The 27,028-nt window shown below is 39.9% G+C and overlaps 2 protein-coding genes across 2 annotated transcripts in view; one reads left to right on the top strand and one right to left on the bottom strand.

Annotated features, from left to right (window-relative positions):
• Positions 1–27,028, bottom strand: part of Akap3 (A-kinase anchoring protein 3) — a 70,093-nt gene that overhangs the window by 17,540 nt on the left and 25,525 nt on the right. The window lies entirely within an intron of this gene.
• The window catches only part of Dyrk4 (dual specificity tyrosine phosphorylation regulated kinase 4), a 44,127-nt gene that overhangs the window by 16,573 nt on the left and 526 nt on the right, over positions 1–27,028 (top strand). The window contains exons 4-15 of the mRNA XM_078052436.1: positions 3,208–3,288; positions 3,966–4,082; positions 4,803–4,941; positions 7,152–7,315; positions 9,817–9,953; positions 10,282–10,422; positions 12,424–12,562; positions 14,925–15,006; positions 17,131–17,303; positions 19,505–19,565; positions 23,785–23,914; positions 26,188–26,363. Of these exons, the coding sequence (XP_077908562.1) occupies positions 3,208–3,288; positions 3,966–4,082; positions 4,803–4,941; positions 7,152–7,315; positions 9,817–9,953; positions 10,282–10,422; positions 12,424–12,562; positions 14,925–15,006; positions 17,131–17,303; positions 19,505–19,565; positions 23,785–23,914; positions 26,188–26,363 (1,540 nt within the window). The remainder of the gene's footprint in view (positions 1–3,207; positions 3,289–3,965; positions 4,083–4,802; positions 4,942–7,151; positions 7,316–9,816; positions 9,954–10,281; positions 10,423–12,423; positions 12,563–14,924; positions 15,007–17,130; positions 17,304–19,504; positions 19,566–23,784; positions 23,915–26,187; positions 26,364–27,028) is intronic.

Raw genomic sequence — 27,028 nt, 5'->3', positions numbered from 1 at the left:
AGTGCCTTAGGCTAGAGACTAAACCTTCAACACAAGGGCCTTTGGAGGACACTGAAAATCCAAACACATCCGGAAGTCACTTGAATAAATCTTACAAACTGATAGGACTTTGTAGATTACATCTTGCCCAGCCTTCCATTGCATGCACATTTTGCACAGATGATCGTCAGGTGGATTCCACCTGATGGGAAAGTCAATGCTTCAGAGAGACTCCTACCTTTTATGTGCAACTCTAAATTTTATAAAATTCTTCATTTTATTGAACCAGACATTTCTCCAATTAAAGTTCATTATAATATAATGGTAGTATTGATTTGACTTTTCTGATCCATAAATTTCCATTTACTTCCCTATAATTCCCACACTTTGACCTGATTCTGTCCTTTGAACCACGTAGAAGAAATTTGTACTCTATCATAAGTGGCAGCCCTTCTGACATTGCCCTTCCTATAGGAGTTTTGTTTTAATAAAAGACTAATTTTTAGAATAGTCTTAGATTTACCAAAAAAAAGAGAGATAAAAGTTTCCACACACTACTCCCCACCATGTACCCAGTTTCCTTTATTATTTATATCTCATAGTGCATTTGTTATAAATAATGAACCAATATTGATATGTTATCATTAACCAAACTCCATACTTCATGCAGGTTTCCTTAATTTTTACCTAATGTCCTTTGTCTGTTCCAGGATCCTGTATTACATTTAGTTGACATGTCTCTTTAGTCTCTCTTGGCTCTGACAGTTTCTTAAACTTTTCTTGACAGAGCTTTATCCCAAGCCACCTGGACATGTGCACACACATGCACACATACACATAAATATTTCTACATGTAGCCATATGTATCTATATTAACTTAAACATGAGCTAAATCTCCAACTATGGTCCATTGTAACATGATGGTAATATTGATTAGACTTTTCTGATCCATAAATTTCCATTCCAACAAAGAGAAACCTGGTTTCTACCATCTGCCTTTGACTTTTTGCGGGGATGCACACCAGGGATTGAACTTGGGGGCACTCAGCCACTGAGCCACATCCCCAGCTCTGTTTTATATTTTATTTAGAGACAGGGTCTCACTGAGTTGCTTGGTGCCTTGATATTGCTGAGGCTGGATTTAAACTTGAGATTCTCCTGCCTCAGCCTGGGATTATAGGCATTTACCACCCCACCCAGCAGCTGTCTACTTGTTAATTGTTGATTTCCAATATATGTATATGACAGTTACCATAATGTTAATCTATGAGAATTTCTCTTTTGTTTTATTCTTTTGTCAAGTTAAGCATCACAGCTCCTTTAGCCATCTTGTTCATCCTCCATCAATTTCATGGGAAATGAGCACAGATCACTTTCGGCATTTTGCGAATGAGGAAAATTGAACTCTATCACTCTTAACACATTCGAGGCACTAGTTGAAGTGTTGTGCACACATTAAGTCATTCTTCCTCACAACAACCTTATGAGCTTGTTAATGATAATATCCTCGAGTATTAGGAGGAGAAGTTAATGACTCGTCCAAATTCAGATAATTAATGAGCAGTGGAACTGGATTCAAAGTGAAAGAGTGTGACTTCCAAGTTCATGCCCTTGAGTATTGTCATGCCACACAGCTGCTGAAGGAATCTTTCTGAAGGACGGCTTTGCTTTGCACATACTGTGCAAACCTTCAGTGGTTCACATTTGCCCATAGGAGAAGACCGAGTTTCTTAGCCTAGCTTTCAGTGCTTCTGCAACCCACAGCCAGCCCTATGCTCCAGCTTATCCTCTCTGAGCAGTGGAGACCCCTGGAACATGCCTGGATACTGTTGCTTCTCCTAATGAGCATGTCGTCTTCCCTTCCTCTCAGTCCAGACCAGCCCCATGCATTCCAGACGTCCCTTTCCCCTCCTCCTGGGCTCATTGTATTTGTGGTGGTATCTTCCTTTTTTTTTTTTTTTTATCGACACTTGACACTCACCGATGTCCTTTGTCTGATATTTAGTCTGGGCTGTATTTTGTTGATGTACTTTCCATTCATCTGTTGGTCTCTCCATGGCATCCTCAGTAAACCTACTTAATGAGAAGTTGGATTCACAATTGCAATGTTTCCTTAGATATCATCACAGTCTATTCATAGATAACCACATCGGCATGTAGTGCACATTAGCCAATTAACCCACGTGGTCTGAGACCATGGCCCGTGCTCTGTGAAATCTTCTCTCCCTCAGATTACCTTCATATTCCAGGAAGATTGAATATTCTAAATGCCCCATCAGTACCGCTCTGTGGAGGACTCAGCTGTGCTAAAGGACAATAAGTGTTGTACCTCAGTTGCCAAATTTAAAAGGGTCTGGCCCCCTGTATCTCAGCTTTAGATGTGCTTCCTGCAGGTCTCTAGGGAAGGTCTGGAAGAAAGAGAATGCTAAGTTTTGTTTCAAAGAACAGAACTTGTGTTCAAACTGAAGGCTGTTTGCTAAACTTTAGTTATTTCAGTGCTGCCTTCATAATTTTTGCCATATCTCGTGCTCCTTTAATTTTTTTTACTTAAATTCTGATTTCATCCTAAGTAATAACAACTGCAAAATCACATACTTAAAGTGCTTCTAATAGTTTTTCAAATGGATAGCAAAATAAATGCATAGCCATTAGGTGATTGTCTATCTACATCCTGCATGGAATTATGTCACCTACCCCTGTGGTGTGCTTACTACCTTGGAAAAAATTGTTCTAAGATTGTGGTCTTTTCCTCTCCACCCGTTTCTAGATGTGAAGCCTTTCTGATGAGAGCACTGGTGTTCAGGCTGAGCACCTGTATCCTGGCAGGTTCCACTAAGGCATCTTTGGGTATTTTGAGTTCTGGGCAAGACTAAGAGCATTTTCTTTCCTAAAGAGCAAGATAACATTAGCTCCACTTCTATTCCTTACCATCCACAAGGATGCTGGTTAAGACTGTGATGGAAGAAAGCATATATTGATTTTTTAAGGTGTGAAAATCATAAGACAAGTGGATCTATCATTAGCACTTCTGGAAAGATTATTTGTGGGTAGTAATTCATTTCATGCATTGAGTACTTCTTTGAGCTTCTTTGAACTCTTCCTAGCTTGGGATCAGGAAATCTGGCTTCAAGGATATCTTGCTTATTGTAAGGAAATGAAATAAAGGTCCAGGTGGCTTGGGATGAAGCCCTGTCAAGCCTTACTACACTTTTCTTCTACTTGACTCAGGTTGAAAATAAGCCTTTGGCTCAAGTCCAGAAGCCACCCTCCAAGATCAAGAACCTCAAAATGACCCGACTTTTGCATAAGGTAGGAAGTGTTGGTTAGTGACTTTAGGAAAGGATGAGGGCATTGGATGGAAGAAATAGCTTTTTACAGGCACTTTTGGCCAACTCAGCATGACAATGAGAGCCCTCTATCCATATCACCATGCTTCTCTCCACACAGTTTTAAACATGGCTATTTGTTGATAGTTAGATTATCTCTTTCCCAATCAGTTAATCAATCAGTGTAGGAGGGCAGTGACCCAAGTGAGAAGATCAAGTCTATAAAGTAGCCGTAGAGGAAATGGGAGTTTTTGTTGCATCAAGAACGATTTGCATTGTATAGCAGAAAGGCCTTCCCCATGTTTGGAAGGTAAAATATTGGAATGAGAATAATAATGGCTCTCACTTATGGAATACTCTACATAGTTTCACAAAAGCTATGAGGTAGGTCCCATTTTTGAGAATGATGAAATAATTAAGGCTGAGAGAAAGAATCAGTGTGACCCATTCAGTGTCTACAGCTAGTGAGTGGTGGAATGGGAGAGTCAAGCCCAGATCCTGTCTGTTAGATTACTTTGCTCCTTGGAATCTTCTTTTTTTTCCCTCCAAGAATCTGGGTTTAGGCTCATCCTTGTTGTGGGGAGGAGTCTAGAAGAAATGACCTCTGGAGAATGTTCTTATCTGAGGTTTCTATACGTTATCCAATTTCTCCTTCTATAGGGTACAAACACCAACATTACTTCACTCCCTTTTATGGATACCAAGGAGAAGAAGAATGTGATCAACCTCCCACACATCAGCAACAAAATTCTGCTGAAGCCAGGTGTGCTGTCCCGGGTGAGTACAGGGCAGCGGACATGCTCTTGAGCAGACAGGTGAAAGACCTAGCTTCAGTTCAGAACCACATCTAGAAAAGTCCAGGAAGGTGGGGGAAAGGAGTAGCAGCTAAAGAGTTGGGTCCAAGTCCTTTTCTCACTCTTTGTACTGAATATGAACTTGGGTAAATATGCCTTTTACTTTCTCTTACCTACAAAGTGGGCCTTTATGGAGTTGTCATCAGGGGTGATTCATTGAGGAAAGGAAAAATGAAGTTGTGGTGTATAAATGATAGAAGAAAATAAAATCTTGTTTTCCTTCCATGTCATCTACCATTTTTTTAATAGGGACCCAATAAGATACTATGTAGGAAAGTCGTAAGCGGTGTTGTTATATAAATTCAAGTTTACATGTCCTTAAGCAAGTTACTTTATCTAGTTAGGAGCTGGCCTCCTCAAGAGCAATGATAAAAACTGTTCTCATCTCTTTCTACAGTGACACACCCCTGGGGTTGTCAACTGTATGCTCTAATGTGCATGTCTCCTGGGGCATGAGATGAGAATTAGATACTTCCTTTGGGAGAAAGGTGGAGAAAACCTACTGTCTCTTAACTACTGTTTTCTCCCTGGAAAGGTAGGACAAATCCTGTCTGGATGTGAGTGTTTGGGGGCATACAAATAGTTTATGTCCCCCAGAAGAAGTTGAAGTAGTTCTTTATTACCAATTTCTTTCCTTGGACAGGAAATTCAAACGCACAGTCGTAAGCTGGCCTCTGAGTACAAGGCTTTAGAAGCACCTTTCCACCCTAGCATAAAGACTCATGAACACAAGGTAGAAGAGAAACCACCAAAGAAGCACAAGGTGCCTCTGACGGCAGCAGGTATGACACTGGTGGGGTGGGCAGTAGCAGCATAGGCGGTGGTTGGGGGGGGTGTCAGTGTTAAGAGCTGAGCTGACCTGGAGAGGGCTTAGCTGCCATATGTTGGAGTAGTCAACTAAGGCTACAAATCAAAATGAAAGAAGTTAAGCCTTTACCCTCTTACTGAAACAGTATAAACAAGAGGCTGGGTAAGAGGAAGTACCAGCATCACACTGTTCTATTACCTACCTTGGAACTATTCCAGGTGAGCGTCAGATGCATTAGTGCAGACAGAGGGCACTGTCTCACTGCCTGGGGAGCCCCAACAAAAGACTTCTGTCCTTTTACGGACTTAGGAACAGAGGAAAGTGAGTGGGGAGGAGCTAGGAGTGGACAAGTCCAGAATACTGAAAGTAAAGTGTCCTGAAAGTTCTGCCTTTCTCTTGACAAGGGGGTCTTGGCAGAGGTGCTTGAGGCAGGCCTCAGCTGAAGTTGAAATTGTTGTCCTTCTTAAATGATCTCAGGAGTGACCTTCCTGCCAGGAGATGATTTCAGTTCTGAGTTCATTCTGCCATTACAGAGATGGTATCTGCCTCCTTCTATCTTGGGTCCTGATTCTGTCCTTTGGGCAAGGAACATGCCTTATTTAGCTTGGACATGACTGCTCTCTGGGTATATGAAGGCAGTGGTCTTGTGCTCTATGTCTTTTTTTCTTTCTTTCCCCTCACAGTTCAACTTTTCAGCAGTTTGTCAAATAACATGGTGCCTCCTACCCTGATCCTGGCTTCCTGTCTCTGAGTACTCTTCATTTTATTCAAGTGTGAATCTCACTCCCCACCTCGCCCCCCTTGCCCTAACACAAACGCTCATGTGATCTGTCTCATGTAGCTTAGAGAGGCACTAACAAGCATTCCCTCTGTGGTTTGAAGTATTAGCTGCCTCTCCTGCAGGCCACAGTGGGAGTAACCACAGGACTTTTTTTCTTTTTTCTTTTTATTTATTTTAGTTTTATTGATTTTATTTTTTTTAAATACACGATAGAGAGATGCATTACATAGAGAGCACAATGTTTCATATCTTTGTATATAGAGTATGTTCATGCCAATTCATGCTTTTATACATGTACTTTTTTGCATTATAATTCTTATATACCACAATTTTTCATATCTGTTTATGTATAAAGTATATTAACACCCAATTTGAGTCTTCATACATGTACTTTGGATAATGATGTTACATCATGTTCCACCACCTTGCTAATCCCTGCCCTCTCCCTTTCCCTCCCATCCCTCTGCCCTATCTAGAGTTCATCTATTCCTCCTATGCTTCCCCTCCTTACCCCACTATGAGTCAGCCTCTTTATATCAGAGAAAACATTCAGCATTTGTTTTTTGGGGATTGGCTAACTTCACTTAGCATTATCTTCTCCAACGCCATCCATTTACCTGCAAATGCCATGTTTTTATTCTCTTTTAATGCTGAGTAAAATTCCATTGTGTATATATGCCACATTTTTTTTTATCCATTCATCCACTGAAGAGCATCTAGGTTGACTCCACAGTTTAGCTAATGTGAATTGTGCTGCTATAAACATTGATGTGACTGTGTTCCTATATGCTGTTTTTTAAAAAAAGGTACACTCATACATTGTTGGTGGGACTGCAAATTGGTACAGCCAATTTAGAGAGCAGTATGGAGATTCCTTGGAAATCTGGGACTAAAACCACTGTTAGTTTGACCCTTGGACTATACCAATGGACGTTTAAAGTTGCTTTTATGTCACCTGCCTGGTCCAGAAAACTTGTAGTTTTCAAACCTTCTCAAAATAAACTATTTGTCTGATCTGATTCCACATGAACTTGGACAAATATCACCTTAATGGTACACTATTGTTGTTATGGGCTTTACTTCTGGACTTATTATTTTAAATATTTATAATAATAATAATAGTAATTCCTATTTTGCAGCAACTCATAGCTCTTGGGGCACTAAATTTTCTTTTTCCCTTATGTTTGTGTTGTCATATTGAATTTTTTGAAATAGTTCCTAAACCTTGGCATTTATCCTTGTTATATTTCCTCATGGGAATATTCTCCATGCATGATCTTTAAAAAACCACCTATTTGAGGAAAAGGCTCATGAACTAGAAAAGACATCACATCATCTGCACTTTTGGTAAATACCCTTGTTTGCCTCAACTTAACTAACAATTATCCTGTTTTTTCACATAGAAGCCCTAAAGAATTTTAAGAGTAAGCTGTCTCCTTATGAGCAAAGTGAAATCCTGGGCTACACAGAGCTATGGTTCCTGGGGCTTGATGCTGAGAAACTCAATGTGGCTCCAGAGAAATTCAGCAAGACAAGTTTTGATGATGAACATGGCTCCTATCTGAAGGTGATGAGGGAGGAGGTCATGGTGACCTCAGGTGGCTTGGGTGCAATAGAGAGTATGGAAAGGAAAGCAAAAGGGGATATTTTATAATGTTTTGTGTTGAGATGACAGGAACTAGACTTTCCAACAGATGCTAATAGGTGCTAAACCAAATAAACACTTTGTTTAAACATGAAATTTAGTATGCAAAATCTTCTAACAGAATGGCGATGTTCTTCAAGGGTATTTGGGATAACAAGTTTGCATTCCGAGTGAACTCTCACAGCCTATTCTCTTGCACCGTCCTGGACCCCTTGGAAAAGATCAGACTGGAGTAAGATGCACTTGCCTCTCAATCTCCTTTTTGTCTCCTCCACACAAGCCCATTCATGGGCCCTTTTGTGTTTTATAGCAGATGCCATTCCCTCCACAAATAAGAATAGTTTTTGTCACTGTAGTGTCCCTCATGCACAGTGCTTTACTTCATTCCGTTTTTCAAAAATTGATTGCAGAGACTCCTCTTTTTCTGACTGTACCTCTGGGGATCCCAGAGTAATGCCTCTTTCTAGCCTGAGGATGAAATCTGGATGGACAGTGACCCCCTCTTCTGAGGATGCCTGCATGAGTAACACTTAGTCCACCAGGCTGTGAGCTGTCTGCACTTTCCTACTTCTGGAAATTCCATCACAACTTGGTTTTAGGATATGAATCTTTGAGGGCTTCATAGAAGAGATGAATTTTCTTAACATCATGTTTCTCAAGTTTGACTGAGCACACAAATCACTTTGGGTTCCTGTTCAAGTGCAGATTTGTGTTTAGCAGGTCTGGGGTGGGACCTGAGATTTTGCATTTCTGAAAAGCATCTAGGTGAAGCCTATACCACAGGCCCTTAGGTAACACTTCTAAGAAGCAAGGATGTGATTTTATCACTCACTCTTCATCTAGGACCCTGGTTTTTAACAATTTTAGGTCAAGGATCCTTTTGAGTATCCTCATCCCAGAAACATTAAGCTGTGCATGTGCAATGCTTTGGGGCATTAATGGGTCCTTGGTTAAGAATCTTCAATATAAACATTTTCTCCAATTCAACCACATGTCCACAACCCCTCACTCCTTGCTCCTTCCTTTGCTTTGCCCTACCTGAGTCTAGAGTCTCTAAGAAATTACCTGGGGTGTCAGTACTACCTTTATGGGAATTCACTGGAACTCAGTTCTTCAGTCTCAAATCTTAGAGAAGTATGATTTTCATGGGGAGAGAGGGATAATGTGCATTCTCGGTAAGCTCCAATTTTTATTCCTATTTTATTCCAGCATATACACAAATATATAATTCCTAAACAAATGACAGCTACATTCTCACAACAAATGTTAATTGTAAAATTATTTACTGAGCACCTGTCATAAGCTTGGCATCTATTAGACTCTGAAAATACAAAGGGAACTATCATGAGTCAAGTAAGCACAACCAAAGTCCAAGTTGACATGTAAGCCAATAATTATGAGGCAACCAAACTGATGACATGAAGAAGATTAAATGTAAATGCTTGAAAAATATATGCCAAATTTGTGCAGATTCTGTCCCATTTTCATGAAAGACCTTTAGTCTAGACTAACCTTCTCTGATGTATCAGTAAAAGGTTTTACATGCTCAAATTTATGGTGTTGATTCTTCTTTGTGAATAATCCTTTATCCTCAAACACACAGTCACAAACCAGCCTGAAAACTTGTACACGCTCATCCCTCGCCTCTTTCAAATTCATGTGTAATTGTAGAAAGCTGAGATCAAGAGCCTGAGGACCTTAGAAATCATCTTATCCAGATTCTCATCTTCATCTTCACAGATGAGGTCACTCCAGCTCAGAGTTCATAAGTGACTTCTTTGAAGCCACCTAGCTCAAGTCTTTAATGGAAAATTTCCTGTGGTTTTAACTAAACACCTGGTTTCTTGCACAAGGATAGTCATGGGTGATTCTGGCTCTTAGAAAATATTACTCTCACCAAGAAAGTCTGTATTAACTTCAGAAGGGGACTCAATATGAATAAGACTAGGAGAGGACCAAATCTGGTCAGGAAGGAACAGAACAGGCATAAAGCCTTCTCTGATTGATAGAGGCACATCAAGGGTCAGAGATAGAACTCCCCTAAAAGGGAGCTGATGTTGAACTTGAAGAATCATGAAAGGTCCGAAATAGAAAGGACTTTCAGTTTTGTCCAGCCCCCTTACTATGTAGGTCCTAAGAAAGACATGCAGGAAACTAAAGGGCTGGGACTAGCACCCAACATTTCCAAAGACTAACTAATGTTCTTTTCACTGCTTGACATGGATGGAGCCTGTGGAACTAACTGCCCCTGGCACCACATGGGTGGTCTTGGATCCAGGAGATCACCTAACCACTACAGTATCAGAGAGAAGGGTGGGAGTTCAGAACCACTCCCCTCCAAGGAGTGACCCATGATCTAGGGATGGGGATCCAAGGGTCCTGGGCTCTGGCTCTTTTCCTCACCTCTGGCCTGGCTTCTGCAGGTCCTGCATGACCACATTGCCTACCGCTACGAGGTTCTGGAGATGATTGGAAAAGGGTCCTTTGGACAGGTGGCCAAGTGCTTGGATCACAAAAACAATGAGTTGGTGGCCCTGAAAATCATCAGGAACAAAAAGAGGTGTGGCTCCATGGATGACCTAGGCCATAGAAGATGGATTGCCTGGCTTCTAGCTGCTTCAGGACTCCAAACCTTTTCTGCCTCTGCCTCTTCCTCTTATATTTCTCTTTATTCTCCCTTTCCTATTTCTCTCTCTTCGTGTCTGAGTCCATGAAGGGGCAAAGTGGAAGTAAGAGTGTGGAGTTATGAGTGCTTTCTGCGGTGTTAGACATTTCTGTTGGGGTTGTGGTAGGGTCTGAGGAAACGGGCCAACTGCTGCACTATGACATGATACCTGTGTTTTCTGTCCTCATTCCCCACCCTCCCTGCCACTCCCCAATCACCTCAGATTTCACCACCAGGCCCTGGTGGAGCTGAGGATCCTGGAAGCCCTCAGAAGGAAGGATAAAGACAACAAGTACAATGTGGTACACATGAAGGACTTTTTCTACTTCCGAAATCACCTCTGCATCACCTTTGAACTTTTGGGGTCAGCCTTTTTGATTCATTTTCTTTTGAAAAAGTTGCTTAAGGGAACTTGAAGAAAAACTTTGAAGTCATAAAACTAGATTTTTCTGGGCGTGAATATCTAGTGACTAGTGTAGACATAGCAGTCGCACAGTTATCTAGGAGGTCCAGGAGTGAGGAGAACGGGACCCAAAACGGAGATCTCACCCCATTCCGCAGTCAACCTGTTATCTGCCAGCGTACTCCTGTTGTGCTTCCCTGGTGCTGAGGTCTGAGTACTGAGTAGGTGGAAAGTCCAAAACAAGGCCTCTGCCCTCAAGAGCCTAATTGAAACATGTTTAAAAGGACTTTCTTTGCTATCATGTTCCCCACACACTGGCTTCCCATCTCTACGGTATAGAGGCTGAAACCTAAAAGAACAGGAAGCTGGATGATCAGAGTGGGAAAAGGACTTTAATTCTGAGTAGAGAAGGAGAAGGGCAGATATTTTGGGTAAGAGAGCAGAGTCTTGATTTAAATAGATTGAAATCATTTGGGTGGATATTGGAAGTGAAAAAGCATTCTAAATGGGAAAAGGCGTGCTAATTTGATGATTCTTCTCTCTGAGAAGTCAATAGGCTGCAATTTAAACAAGCCCAGAAGACATTTAGCAAAGGAGAAAAATCAAGGTGAACCCTTGGAAGACATATGTTTCTGGATTCCCTGAGTTAGGACTTGGTGCTCCCACGACACCATCACTGATGGTGAGGTTCTAGGAACAGGCTATATTTGAGAGGGAGCATGGGCACTCCCCTCACCATCTCTGGTAATTACAAAATGTGTTCTACCCTATCATATGCAACAGTGGGTCGTCTTCTGTGGAGCAAAACAGACAGTCCAGGCTGCCTTTCTTGCCCATTAATCACAATGCCCAGTTAGGACATCATTGTACTTTAAAAGGGCTCTGTGAGGTCAAGAGAGGCCAGTGTGTAGAAGGAGAATCCTAAGCCCAGTAAGGTGGAGGTGCCCAGGTCAGGATGGCATTTCTCTGTTGTACCTCTCAAGAATGAATGGCTTTCCAGGCACAATGGTGCACACCTGTAATCCCAGCAGCTCAAGAGACTGAGAAAGGAGGATCGCAAGTTCAAAGCCAGCCTCAGCCATTAGCAAGGCCCTAGCAACTTATTGAGACCCTATCTCTAAATAAAATATAAAAAAGTGTTGGGGGATGTGGCTCAGTGGTTAAGTGTCCCTGGGTTCAATTCCTGGTACCACCAAGGCTAGATGATCTTAGAAATGGAAGATCAGGAAGAGCCTGCAGAGTCATTTCTAGGTCCTTCTCTTTCCTTCCTATCTTTGTCTCACAGTTTGCACAGAGATCACAAACTTGCAAATTTACAAACAAGTTTTTCTTTTTAAAATGCTTGGCATTAGTTTCCAAGACTTGTAAGTTAGCAGATTTCATATAATTGAATGTGCTTTTATATAACATTTCAGGATTCTGCCTCTCTAGAGAACTGAGGATTACCTGGCAAGAGCCAGCCTTCATTATAGCAAAGCCACAGTTAGATGGGACCAAGCAGCCACACTTGTCTTTAATAGAGTAGGAGTCCCTCATTTACCTTAGCTCTCTCGTCAGCACATTCCCTTTCTCCTTTACCTACAATATTTAGATAATCTTGTTAGGTCAGGGTAGGAATGACTTGGTTGAGTGACTAGTGGGCTTCCAGGGCCTTTCCAAGGGCCTGAGAACTATGACTATTATAGAAATTTGATCCAATCTCTGAACCCACACATGTAAATGAAGTACTTAAGTGGCTTTGTCATATAAGGAAATCAGGGTATATTGGAGAATCCAGCATGGTTGAGTGCCAATCTGGGTCTACCCTGAGTCACTAAGAAGGCTCAGTTTATCAGAAAGAAAAACCTTGCCTACTGATTTGAGATTTACTTGCTTCTAGAAGGGAATCCAGATAACACAGGATTGTTTGTAGGTTCAAACTTGGATGCTTTTTATACTCATCACTTTTTCTGTCTTTCCCAGAATCAACTTGTATGAGTTGATGAAGAGTAATAGCTTTCAAGGTTTTAGTCTATCGGTAGTTCGGCGCTTCACCCTCTCTGTCTTGAAGTGCTTGCAAATGCTTTACGTAGAGAAAATCATCCACTGTGATCTCAAGCCTGTGAGTATAACCTCTGTCCTGCCAGGAGAGCAGGTTCTCACCACTCTTTAGTGGCAGATAGGGCAGCCAGCATGGCCAGGGCTTCCAGAGTGGCAGCCCTAAAGTGCCTGCTTATAGGCTAAGTGAGAAGCAGTGAAGCCTGAGGCACACATATTGGAAGGACTAAGAGAGATGTAGTGTACTTGAGGCAGCTAAGAACCAGAGGGGTTTCCTACAGAAGTGGTAGGGGTGGGTGGTGGCTGTCTTGAGCATCAAGATAAGTAGTTTTGGGGGTCTGGGTTTACCCACTTTTGCCCTTTCAATCATTAGTCATTTATAGTTCTTAAGAATTCTTGCTGGATTCTAGAGTTTTCCCTTATCTGTTCTGCAGAGGCTTGTGCCATTCACGTAGATGGATCATTCTACTACTCTGCTAAGTCCTTACTAGATCCACTGTACTCTGAGTTGCTCCTCAGGTATGGCACACCTCAGACCACTTCCTCTCCTTCAGTGGCTGTGCCCTTCTTACTTGTCATGCTAGTATTGTATTCTTAGCTCATTCTGTGTGTCTCACTGGACTGCAAGCTCTCCCAAGGTCAGACTATTATATCCCCAGGACCTAACACAGTGCCTGTAAGAGTAATGGAAGGCAACAAATAAATGCTTGTTAAATGAGCCAAATGATTGCAAATGTGAAGAAGTAATACTGTAGAGGTAGCTAGGACAAAATGTGAGGAACACTTGTTCCAAAAATAATCTGACCTTCACAAGGTGAATATCCCTTAAGTTCCTTACTCCCTTCTTTGCACCCCCAAACATGATTTAATTTTTTTAAACTGTAACTCATAAATAAAATTGAGGATATTTTTGTAACTTAATATTGTAAAGATATGGGAGGACATTGCTTTGTTCTCCATTTCTAAATTCCTAACCTTTAGCTTTGCGGTTCCAAAAATTCACAATGCCCATGGTTCTTGGGCTTAGGGAAGTGACTTTCACCAAGGAAATCTGTAAGGCACTTAATGGCTAAAATATCAAGTAACAGATTTCCTTGACAAGTAGATCAAGTAGACCAAATATGTGCATCCCTTTGGAAAACATGCACACAACCAGCAGGGTATTTTTTTGAGTGTTTATTAAAGAATCAGGGAATTATTCTTATGGACTTCATGGTTAGTATGGATGAGCTATGATAGCTCATTGCATTTGTCCCTTCCCTGGACTTTTTTCTACCAAAAAGATGGGAGATGAGAGGGTATGGTAGTCAGCTTTTGGTCCCTGTGACAAAATACTTGAGATAAACTACTTACAAAGAAGAAAGGTTTGTTTTGGATCACAGTTTCAGAGGTTTCACTCCAGGATTGAATAGATTCAACCATGTGATGAGGCAGAACATGGCATTAGGAGTTCATGGCAGAGCAAAGCTGTTACCTCATGCATCTAGGAACCAAAGAGAGAGACGGTCCCGGTCCCAATATCCCCTTCAAAGCACAATCTCAGTGACCTAACTTCCTCCAACTAGTCCCAGCTCTCAAAGGACCTACCACCTCTCCACAGTGCCATAGGCTGATGACTAAGCCTTCCACACAGCAAACTTTGGGCTTTTATCATAACAAAGGGCCAGCCCCATCTAGTGAAGGGGTCTTCTTTCCATTGGGCTAGAGACACACTAGAAATTCTTTTAAGATTTCTGCTGATTATCCTCCTTGCCTTAACACAAGCATTCTTTAGAAAAGATACCGTGGAGTAAATTTGGATTTTCAGTTTTGGCACCAGAGGCTTCGTATGTGCCATGTTATGTACTCAGCAAGCAATCCACATGGTCCATTCATCTGACAGTGAGATCCTTGAGGCACAAAGTAGGACTTTAATCTTCCAACCTCAGCCAGTGCTGAAAGGAGAGCCCAGAAGTTCCACCTTGTCATTTTATGGGTTCCCCAAAGTCAATGTGAGACACACACAAACCTCAATCTAACTTATTTATTTATTTGTTTGTTTGTTTGTTTATGTTCTTTATTGTCATAATGGTAGGTCTACAGGGGCATTAAACCAATTCATTGACATTTGTAAGGCAAGTGAGGCACAGAACTGGGTGTGGAAGAAGATATTAATAAACCCACCATCTTCAGGAGTTCCATGGTCAATATGGGGAAAGGTACATGCAAAACAGTGAATAATGAATCCAAAGAAGATGTAGACTACAAGTCAATGGGAAATAAGAGCAGGAGAGCACAATGGAATGTGGAGAAGATGCCAGAGGAGGAGTTTGAAGGTGGTCAGATTTGAACTAGGCCCCATAGGGGTGAGCATTTAAGTAAGTGGAGCACCTTGGGCAACATTGATTTTTATAAACTTGACCTGTCCTTTTTTCTCTTTGTGCTAGGAAAATATAGTGCTATACCAAAAGGGCCAAATCACAGTTAAAGTTATTGACTTTGGGTCCAGTTGTTATGAGCACCAGAAAGGTAGGTTCCCCACCGTCAGAGTTCTCCCATTGCAATTTCTCTCCATTTACACACAAGACCACCTGGGTTCCAATCTAGGATCCGCCATCCAGGGTTACTAGTATGATTTTGAACAAGGTGTTTCACTTCTCTGAGCCTAAGTTTCCTCATCTATAAAATGAGAAATTAGATTCAAATACCATAGAGGCTCTTTAAAGATCTTATATTCTGTGGACATGAAGTTACCAATAAACATTGGGTCACAAAACTAACTACATGTGTATCAGAAACACCTTGGGGCTTTGAAAAATTATAGTTTCCAGGACCTCACCCTACTAAATTTCTGGAGAGTGCACAGGAGTTTGCACTTTAGAAAAGAGCCATTCTAATGTTTGGGATTTACTGTCCTAGATTCTCTAGGCTTTGTACTTTTTTTCCAAACTAGAATGCAGGAAGTAGCCCTGGAGCACATTTGCATCAACCTTGATTGGATTTGATTTAAGTTCAATTAACTTGGCTTCTGTCAAGACTGATGTAGAAAACATGTACCATTCAACAAATGTCTATTTTCTGGTATTCATCATTTGCTGGTTTGGGTATGAAAACCAAAACATGAAATATTATCTGTCCTGGGTTGCTTATGTATAATGTAAGAGACAGAAAGATTAAAAAAAGTGAAATAAAATAGGTAGAATGATTGGGAAGATACACAGGCTCTATTAAGGGCACACATACACACAAAGACTTTGGGACCAGCCTTCCTGGTGTCAGAATGTGTCGGAGCCCTCTGAGGCTGCAGAAAGGACTATCGGATAGGTATTCCCAAATAGTCTGCAGAACCACTTTGGAGGACCTATCTCCTTAATATATTTTTCCATATGGATCCTATAAGAATTCCACCCAGAAAACAATGCTCCCCATAAAGAACTTGTATGTTTACTCTTTTTAGATATTGGCAACTGTATTAACCTATTAGTTACTTTTTATCTTGGGCTGCCAGGATGCTCAGAACTGAGTTTGCAATTACTGTATACTTGCTTTCTGACAGTAACTTCCTCCTTTATATTTCTCCTGACTTCCCTTTTATCTTTAACTATGAGGCAGTATGGAGTATGGATACTGGAATTGGACTTCCTGGTTTCAATTCCCAGCTCTGTTCACTGGAAGCTGAATGACCTTGACAATTCATTTAACCTCAGTTTACTTATCTTTAAAATTGAGACAAAAATAGTACCTGCTTCATAGGGCTTTTGTAAGGATTGAAGAATTCATCTACATAAAGCACTTGGGATAGTGCCTGGCACATGCTAAGCACCACACAGGTGCCATTAAATTCATGATTTAAAGTACCCTATATATATGAACTTGGCATAGTACTCAAATTCATTTTGTAAAAGACATGGTATAAAAGTTGTTTTTAATCAAACATTTATTTTAAGTTACAGAATTATTACATTCTTATAACCAATCTAAACATTAAAGAAGTGATTACAGCCCATCCCAATCCAGGAAATCACAACATAGAAAAAAATCAAAATGTTCCATTTCCCTGGCTTTAGATTCCTTATTTATAAAATCTAGGCCCCCTACAATATAATCTTCTTTCTGTCCTTATTTGCTGAGATTTTTGTTGAGCTTTTCTTTTAGTGCTTCATTATACAATAAATATATAATATATTGAATAGACATTGAATTTAAATTTTGCATTTTGTACACTTCCAATTCTGATATGCTTCCCCCAGTGCCAAATCACAATACTGTCAGAAATTATCTTTCCAAAGCTCACCTGACAGTTTGAAAACTTAGTTTATATTAGTTTTATGGTTTGCTTCTTTAAAAACTTGTCTGACATAAAGTGTTTTAAAGTACCCTGCTTTAACTTGCTCAGAACAATGCCTACTTTGGAGTTCCTTATCAATAAAGTGGGGATAATAGCACCTTCATTTATCATCAGGTTGTTGTGAGGATTTGATGATGTTTTGTTTTTGATGTTACTTTCATCTTGCAGAGCTCAATAGGGTAAGAAGGTGGGGATAGGGGGATTCTAAATTATCTGCCATCTTCAATTGCCAAACTATCCTGGAGAGGGGGCCCCGGAGAGAAAGCCAGCTTGCCCACATCAGATTTCTCTTTTTGCCCTAATAGTATACACCTATATCCAAAGCCGGTTCTACCGATCCCCTGAAGTGATTCTGGGTCACCCCTACAATATGGCCATTGATATGTGGAGCCTGGGCTGCATCTTGGCAGAGCTGTACACGGGTTACCCTCTGTTCCCGGGGGAGAATGAGGTGGAGCAGCTGGCCTGCATCATGGAGGTGAGGAGGGAGGCCTGCTTGGTTGATGTCCTTGGACGGCTTCCGTCCTGACATGGGGCTACATCAGACTCATCAAGGGCAGTGGCCTGCATGCTATTTTTTTTTCCTTTGGTCAAAGTTTCCCTAAAAGTGTTTTTGAAGTTACATACTTCTTGTACATTTTTGAGAACTAACATTTTTATTATAAATTTACATAGTTTCAAAGGATGCCATTTCCCCCTTAATGTAAATTGTGTGACATTTAAAAATAAAACTGTTAAAGCAATCTTTCAAATATATCCAAAAGAATTTTTAAAAAAGAGTGACCTAATACCCACCAAAATCTACCTTTAAAAGGACATAAATAAGTTCTTTAACAGTTGTACCTTTCTTTAACTCTTTTTCCTCCTTGAATGAACTTTTTAAATTCTACCTCATATATAGAATTTTATTCTAATTTAATATAGCTTTATTTTTAAATATATCAATCACTATAACTTCAGATTTTTATTATCATAAGCTCCATGTGTAGAATTTTTTTCTCAAGAGATCACTAAAATAGAACTAGTGCATAAATTAAGATAATTAGTAGTCCTAAAATGTGAAATTTTACTTCACATTGTATACACCTCTTAGAAGAATAAATGGAGCTGAGTTTTCTCTTTTTCCCATTATTTTTTATACCTGTAAGTGAACACTACTTCTTTAAAAAAATTTTTTTTAGTTGTTGATAGACCTATATTTTATTTATTTATATGTGGTGCTGAGAATTGAACCCAGTGCCTCACACATGCTAGGCAAGTGCTCTACCACTGAGCCACAAACCCAGCCCCAACATTACTTCTTGCTACAATGAACAGGCTCAGGACCAGGCCATTATAATACATTGATTCCAAAGATTTGTGAACCCAAGAAGGAAACCTGTTCTAATTATGTTGCCTCATTCTATGACTTTTTTTGAATTCTGTGTAACAATTGAATAATGATCTATCATCAGAAATTATTTTTAGCAACCTATCAGCTGAAACAAATAATTGGAAATTATCTGACAAAAAATAGGTAGTATTCAGTAATGACTTTTGCTCTTTTAACCTGGGAGGACTATTTCCCATAAAAAGGCTTTACTAAGACTCATCACAGGATTATTAATCACATCTCATTTTTTTCAATAAAGTTTTCTTGTAGAGCTAAATTAGACAAAATGGAGAAAATAACTAAAAATTTGAAAAATTCAAATTTTAGGATTTTCCTAGTAAACTGATAAAAGTTTGTGAATCTCTCTAAATCAAAAGCTAAATTTCTGTTTTCTAGATTGTCTCAAAGTTAATCAGTGACACATGCCTTTGAGAAGTATTAAATATAGATGATTTCATTTGTTGTTTGAAACTAATAATAAAATATTAAAATCATTTAGATGAAAATATTTAGAAATGGTAACTATGGTGGAATCAACACTGGCCTGGGAGTTAGTAAATTTGGGGTCTAGTCCTTGTTCTGACTTTTTGGTAAGTCATTTCCCACTCTGGACTGGAAAATGAGGGGGTCAGACCAGATGACTTCTAAGGTTGGTAATGATTTTATGAAATATCCCTGAACCATTCCTGCTTCTAATACCAAGGTGAATGGGGCATCTGGCTTGAGCTTCCCACTGCCCCAGGACTGTCTCAGTTTCCCCTTGATATCTGTAGGGTTGAGGAGCAGGAAGGCAGGATTGTGCATGGATTATGGCCAGAAACCTAGGGCTGAGAGCAACCCATAAATTTCTTTATCTGTACACTCCTATAAGGTTCAGCAGACAAAAGTGAATAAGTAGGCCTATACCTTTCTTTCCAAGAAGGAATTTATCTTACAAGAAATGCCTTCTCTGGTGATTTGTATCTCCTTTCCCTCCCTTCTCTTCCCGGTGTTCCATGCGGGGGGGTGTCATTCCTAATTCAACGTGATCAGCATGTACCGACATAGAGATCTGGCTGCTATCAAGGTGGCTTGCCTTTGTTGGTGCTGATGTATGTTTAGAATAGCATGTGAATCTTAAGATACTGAGACAGCCCTGGAGACATGAGCTCTGGGTCTGCCATGCTACTGACTTGATGTCATCACTTAATATCCTCAAGTTCTTATCTGTAAAAGGAAAAATGTGGCCAAAGTCCCACCTAGCTCTTAACAGTCTTTGAATCTGTGACTTCACCAAGAGTGAACCAACTACGCTGTGCTTGTTGAAGGTGCTGGGTCTGCCGCCAGCCCACTTCATTCAGACGGCCTCCAGGAGACAGACGTTCTTTGGTAAGTCCCCAAGTCTAATCTCTTTATCTCATTGTGTCTAATGAGGTGTCACAGGTCTTGAAGGTACTTCCCATACCCTAAATCTCATATTTTGCTTTTCTCCTGTCCCCATACCAAAGGGCAGGATGTGGTTTAGGAACTTACAGGTAATGAAAAGTGGTCCCAGATGGCATGCTGGAGATGAGATGGGTGAAATCACAAGGGGAATGGGTTCTTGGCAATACAAATGCATTGGAGCAGGAGAATGATCAGGTTCCCACTCAGAAGACCTATCAGCAAGTGTTAGAACCTCAGAAGATAATGATCTCCACTCCTAGTTCTCCCTACCTTCCCAAGCAATTTGCTCTCTCAAGCCATGCACTGTGCAGAAATATTGGAGCAGACTTCTTTTAGAGAGTAGTGGGGAATTTCATTGCTATGTTTTATCATTAATGGAACATTATTTTTATTGCCCCAAATCTTCTAATCCCCAAGACCCTTACTGCCCCAGGTTCACTGTTACTCTGTCATAAAATGGGTAATTAAGGCCTGTCAGAACAATTTCAGTGTAGATGTGTTGTTGCTGGTCAATTATGATTGGGTCATGTGTCTGAGTTTTGGGATTCAGTGTTATGTGCAGCCCTGTGCTGCCCCTCTCATCACAGTGCCCAGGCCCTGAATTCTCTGATCCTCTGTCTTTCTATGTGAGTGGTGCTGTACACGTTGAACAGATGGAACAACAAGATACCAACTGAGGTAGGGCTTCCAGGACACTGACAAGATAAAGTAAATTCCAGATCTAAATTCTCTCTGAAGAACCACAAAAAGCTTAAGGGGTTCTGAGGCAGAAAAAGTCATCTTGGGGTTGGGGCTCAGTGGTAGAGAGCTTGCCTCTCACACATGAGGCACTGGGTTTGATCCCCAGTACCTCATTAAAGAAAAAAAAACTAAATAAAGGCATTGTTTCCATTTATAACTAAATATTTTTAAAAAGTCATACTGGCTTTAATGTTATCAACGTGGAACAAAATCAGACATGAGGGAGAGAAGACTCTACAGACAGGGCCTTCCTGCCATCTGGAATGACATTTTTTTAAAAAATATAAATATTATTTTATTGATTCAATTTTTAAAAATACATGACTATAGAATTCACTACAATTTTTATTACACATAGAGCACAAGTTTTCATATCTATGTATATAAAGTATGTTTATGCCAATTCATGTCTTTATACATGTACTTTTTTGTTTTGTTTTGATTTTTTGCATGACAATTCTTTTTTTTCCTTTTGCATTTTCTTTTTAAAATTTGTTTTAATTAGTTACACATGACAGTACAATGATCTTGACATATCATACATTTGAATCAGATGGGGTATAATCTCTCATTTTTCTGAGTGTACAGGTTGCAGAATCACATTGGTCCTGCAGTCACGTATATACCCACAGCAATAATAATGTCTGTTTTATTCTGCTGCCCTTCCATTCCCCCCTTCCCCACCCCTCCCCTCCTATCACTTCTCTCTACCCAATCTAATGTGACACACTTCTTTTTTTTCCCCCTCACATCATCATACATGTATTCTGTATAACGAAGAGGGTCTCTTTCTGGAATGACATTTTTGACAAACTATTGTTGTCAGGTTAGTTCATGGGCTTACACAGGCTATGCCATCCCAGTCTTCCTAGCCCTCCTACTCTCATTTTCAACTGAAAGTGGCCTCAGAATGGGTATGTAAGTCACACAATTTCACTTCACAACTTGCCCCATCAATAGGAGAGTCAAAATATTCTCATGGGGGAGCCATGTTTTCATTTATGCTGTCCAGTGTGTACTGGTTCAGTATGTGGGGATTATACTGTAGTCTCCTTCTATACCATTTGGTAAAACATCCCAGGCCTGAGCCCTATATAGGATTCCTGACCCTTTTTCCTGTTCTCCATGGACTCCCCATGATCCCCAAACTGAAAGCTGAAGGCTCAGCAAGCAGAGATGTTCCATGATCCTTCTTTGTTCGGTAGTGAGGTATCATCCATTCTTAGTTGGTCCCATGCCATTCCAGTGATTACATCTCTTAAAACATCATCTTTCAATTGTGGATAGAGCTTTGAAGACCTTGCCTCTCTGATCAAGAGTGTGTCTTGGTTGCCACAAAATGGTGTCCACATACTCATCTTTCTTCAGAGCTGTTAGATGATAGGCAGAAGCTCTAGCTGACTTACTGATATAACATACATTAAACAATAGGACTGGTCTTTTGACCCTATATACTTTCCCCATCCACCACTTACATTATTCAGCCTTTTGGATTTTTGAAGGATTTGGAGGAAGAAAAGTGGTGATATTAATGTTTCTTTCTGCTAGACAAAGTCATTGGAGAAGAGTCACATCCTAAGCCTTTAACACTGACCTCACTGAGATAGCATCATGGTGGTGACTAGAAAGAAGGGACCACAGGGCATCTTGGAGGGGAGATACCAAAGACATATGTATGTCCATTTCACTGACTACTTGATCTCTACCATCAGCACTAGGCTATAGGATGGTAATAGGGTTTTGGTAGCAACATTCACACAGTTCCACTTCCTGTGCAAGAAGGGTCTTTACTCTCCAGTATTTCCCAAACTTTTCAAATTACAAGAATCATTTGGGCACTTGGCAAAAATGCTAATTCCCACAATCATTCTCAATGATCTATGAGATAGTAAGTTTGAAGCAGGATCCAAGATTCTGTTTTTGACAACAGCTCCTTAGGAGTCTTCTGACAAGGTGCCTATGTAAATGCTGTGTTCATGTTGGTTCTTGATTTTCCTTTTCTTATGTTTGGGTTGCCAACAGTTTCTCGGCTCCTAGCCACTCTTAGTTAATACTCCTCATAAGCAGCAAAGTGATGTTGCCTCAAGGATAGTGAGACACTTAGGTGCCCGAGGCAGCAGCAGGAAGAAGATGGAGAGAATGATTAGATATTGGGGAGGCCCAGAGGTGTGAGGAAGACTTTGATGAGAAAAACAATTACTTAAATGTTACTTTAGGAGCTAAGTTGTTTAGAGAACTGGGAGCACAATTCTTCTTTGGTGAACATAATTCTTTGGTCAACAAAAAAGAGCAACATAATTCCCCCAGTCACTTTTATGCATATCAATACAGAGATATCTGTGTGTGTATGTACACACACGCTCATGTACACATTTATGGGAGTTTCCTAGGAATTCAGTAAGAGTGGTTGTCTTTTGGAGGACCTGAAAATTACACTGGTTACAAAAGTAGTAGAACTTTATTATTTACCCTCTAGAATGTGCATAACATGAACTCCACTGAGTTCTGTGAGAATTCAATAGTGTAAACTGTGTGTTTGTGCATATACACATTTACCACTTAGGTGCAGACTTACAAGGTATAAGCAATAAGTGGTCAACTTTTCTAAGCATGCACACAAGAATCTGAATGTCAAGGTGAATGATCTTACCTTCAAAGCATTGCACAAAATATCCTTGGAAACCTTTGGAGCTATTTTGGGGGCTTCTTTTTAGGGATGACAAACCATTCATTGGTGGTTTGTCCCCATTCTAAACTGTGTCTTCAGCAACCAACCAAGTTGGAATATTCCAATTATGGTCAAAATTTTGGTATAAGTGTAAAGGTGTAATGAGGGTGATTTGCTTGTATGGTTTGTAAATGAGCCCTGAGAGCATTCTCCTAAAATAGCTTTCTTTCTTGTACCTGTGGATGTCCCAAATTTTCACATACTTGGGCTAGTGGGGAAGAAGTAAGGACACAGATAGTTTAGAAAGGGACTATATCCTTTTTGTTCAAAGCCATTTTTGACACTTCAGATTATCATTGCCATCACCATTATCATTCATCATCATTATTATCTTGCCTTTGTTTATATTCAACTAAACTATCATTTGATTTGGGGAGAAGTTGTGTGAAAGAGGCTCAGAACCTACTGAATAGTAGGAAAAATTGTTTTTAATGTTAATTGCATTCATGGAATAATCGACCTGGTTTATTTCAAAGTGACTGAGACTGTGTGTGTGTGTGTGTGTGTGTGTGTGTGTGTGTGTGTGTGTGCGCGCGCGCGCATGGGGATGGGTGGGCTAGGGTGTGTGTTAAGACAGAAAGTAGAAGAGCTGCAAAGATGACTTCAGGAAGCAGTGTGGTTGAGTGGACAGCTGTGATGTGACCAGTGAGTATTTACACCTGGAACTAAATACAGAATATTGTATCTCTAAAGATTCCAAAGGTTTTCCTAAAACTATAACCAACAACAGGGGGAAAAAAAGATACCCGGATTCCAAGGATCTCACGATGGTGCTGAAAACCTATGACACCAGCTTCCTGGACTTTCTCAGAAGGTGTTTGGTGTGAGTTTGTTGGGGTGTCTCTTAAGTACTGGGTTTCCTCTTAAGTACTTGTACTTTTGCATGTGTTTGCTGGTGAAAGTCTAAGACTGGGAGATGGTTATAAAAACATCAATGGTAGAGTTTTGCAGTCTCCAAATTGCTTTCATGTCTGCCTCATGAAACAGTGCTCTCCCCCTACTGTGTGATGATCAGGGCAGATATCTGCTGTATTTTGCAGATATGCAGCTGGTTTTCAAGAGAGATTTGGTGTAGATTACAGTGTGTGTTAAGATTTGTCATCTTCTTGACCTGAAGCTGCATGCCAGTGAGATTGTAAGCAAATCCTAATGTCTTCTGTTCCTTGAATGGAAGGCAACCTCTTCAGTGAGCCTATTATAACCAGTATATTCTAGGTTCAGAGCCCCTCTCCATTCCCCTAGGATTCAGTGCCCAAATCCTCTTGCATTAGGGAACTAGAGGCAGGTGAGTTGTAAAACAGTTATTATGTACAACTTTTTACAATCTATATGCATATTTTGAATCTTAAAAATTAGGTTTTGTACTTTGATCAAATCACAATGAAAAAGGAGTCACCACACGAAGCACCCAACACAGTGTACAGTTTGTAAGGTTCTTGGAAAATGTTGGCTATTGCTTCTATTTTACTATTAAAGAAGTTTCTCAAGTCCGTCTCCACGGAGTGCAAGTATTAGCTGAGTGCTATTCGACAAGTTATCATTTCTCTCTGGGCCTCAGTTTCCTTTTCTATAAAGTGGGGGCATTCCTAAAGTACCTTCCATCTCTATCAGTTCTACAGTTGTTTAGTTTTAGAAGACCATATCTTTACTATTCTCTCATTATTCCAGTGGAGTAATTTTAGCAAAATACTTATTTGGCATTTGTGCATTCTGTAATTTAGGTTCTAGCTTAGAGGGAAAACCATCAGATACCACTGAAAATATTTTCATCTATGGGAGTTAATACTATTTACTTCTCTGAATAATTGAGATAAGGATTCTTGTACCCTATTTTTTACCAACATATCCCCCAGCTCCATGCTCAGGCCATAGAGGGAATGTGCCTTAATAAGTGCCAGAAACTGCCCAGTGAGATAGGTGAGTTGTCTAGAAACCCAGCCATCCTGAACACAGCTTAGCACAAGAAAAATATTATTTTCTTTTTTAGTTTAAAACATCAATTGCTCACAACTTGTAAGAGATGATTCAAGTTGATGGGGGTATACTCCCTAATCTATATATTGCTAATCAGCAATTTATAGAGTGAGAGACTAAATTTTTTTAGCTAAAGACAATAGGATTAGTAAACACCTAGCTTTATGTGCAGGTTTTATTGGCAGGCTCCAGAAGTCCAGAAGAGGGGAGATGAAGTTTAAGAAGCAGTTCATTTGACAAAAAACTGGGAGCTTGAATTGCTCATGCCTTTGAGTCTGGACTAGTAATACCATCTCCCTGCAGTTGGCAGCTATTCATTCCCAGCATGATGGACAATAGCTAGAATTTCCTACCTTGGAAGGTGGTTAGATGGTGGAAACTACTAACTATGACTAATAGTAGTGATGTGTTTTCTGGTAGTTGAGGGACTCTGACATGTAAGATTATTTTATTCTGCAAAATGCTAATGGGTAGAATTAGGACCTGGGTAAAATTCACTGAAAAGTGAGCCGATTTTGGTCCAATAAAAATCAAGAACTTTTAAAGAATCAGAGTTTTTAAAAATTGAAATAGGAGGATCTGTGACTTTACTGCCAAGTTACTGATATTACTTGAGAATGGCTAGGTAATTCTATGTTGGGAATTCCGTCAAATGCATTTTATTACTTTGTTAGAAGTTTGCCTGTATCATATCCAAGTCACCTTATAAATCTTAATATTCTAAAATTCTATAATTTCCTGTATGATATATATGGAGGTCCAAATCCCACATCTTGGGAATTGAAATTAAATATCTGTTTCTAATCTTTTTAGCCTATGAAATCCTAATTCCAAATAGGTAAGGTTTTTAAATAATATTTCTTGTAAGAAAAATTCTGGAAATCTAGAAAATTTGAAATTTAATATATTCCCCAGCTCACATACTTTTTTTTTAAAAAAAAATTGTTTCTAGTAGTTGTTCTCAGATACTTTTAAATTATTTGATATAATCTTTGTTCTGTGATAATATATTAGAGATTAGGACATAGCTCAATGAAAAATATCTTTATTGGGTTCTTAAAATTATTTTAATATTAAGAGAAAATAAAAGAGTAATCCATGCCAGGCTTTGTTGATGTGCAGATGGGAACCTTCTCTTCGTATGACCCCTGATCAGGCCCTCAAGCATGCTTGGATTCATGAGCCACGGAACCTCAAACCACGGCCCAGGCCCCAGGCCCTGAGGAAACCCAATGTCACTCTTCCTTCTGAGATAAGCAAGAACAAGGTTCAAGAGTATCATCACTCAACCCAAACAGGTATAGCCCTCAGCCAGACAGTCCTCTTCACATAGTTCAGGGAGTCAGGTTCTTCTAGAGGAAGGTCAATTTCGTTGAGCTTAGTCTTGGATAATTTATTTCTGGCTATGACATTATTAGTCTGCCCTTTCTTATTTTGAGAATTTTTCTTTTTCAAGAAACTTGGCTTTTAGCCATAGCCATCTACCCGCCTTATTGAGGGATTTTCCATTTTTCTCCCATATTCAATCCCTTTTCTATTCCTTCCCTTTTCTTTCACTGTGTCTGCCTCTTTATGCCCTATAATTACCTTTTGAATTTTTATCACTGACAAATTCTAGGATTATGCAAATCTTTTATATGTAATATAGCTTAGTGGTTAAGCATAGGCCACTGGTATCAAAGTACTTGGGATGAAATTCTGGCTCTGTCACTTACCAGGTGTGGGCTCCTGGATAATTTACTTAACCATGATGCAGATCCATTTGCCTATTTATGAGAATGAGAATAATGCTTATTCTGTAGTGCTGCTGAAAAGATCAAATGAATCAGTAAATGTGAAGTGCTTAGAATGATGCCTGGCACATTAGAATGTGTTTTACAAATGAACTATTTTTATATCATTATAACCACAATTTTCCCCAAATGATTTACAACCTAACAGAAAGTTAGAATATGCAGTCATT

The sequence above is a fragment of the Ictidomys tridecemlineatus genome, chromosome 6, assembly GCF_052094955.1.
Source record: "Ictidomys tridecemlineatus isolate mIctTri1 chromosome 6, mIctTri1.hap1, whole genome shotgun sequence".
Lineage (NCBI taxonomy): Eukaryota > Metazoa > Chordata > Mammalia > Rodentia > Sciuridae > Ictidomys > Ictidomys tridecemlineatus.
This window is presented reverse-complemented; position numbering and strand designations above follow the sequence as displayed.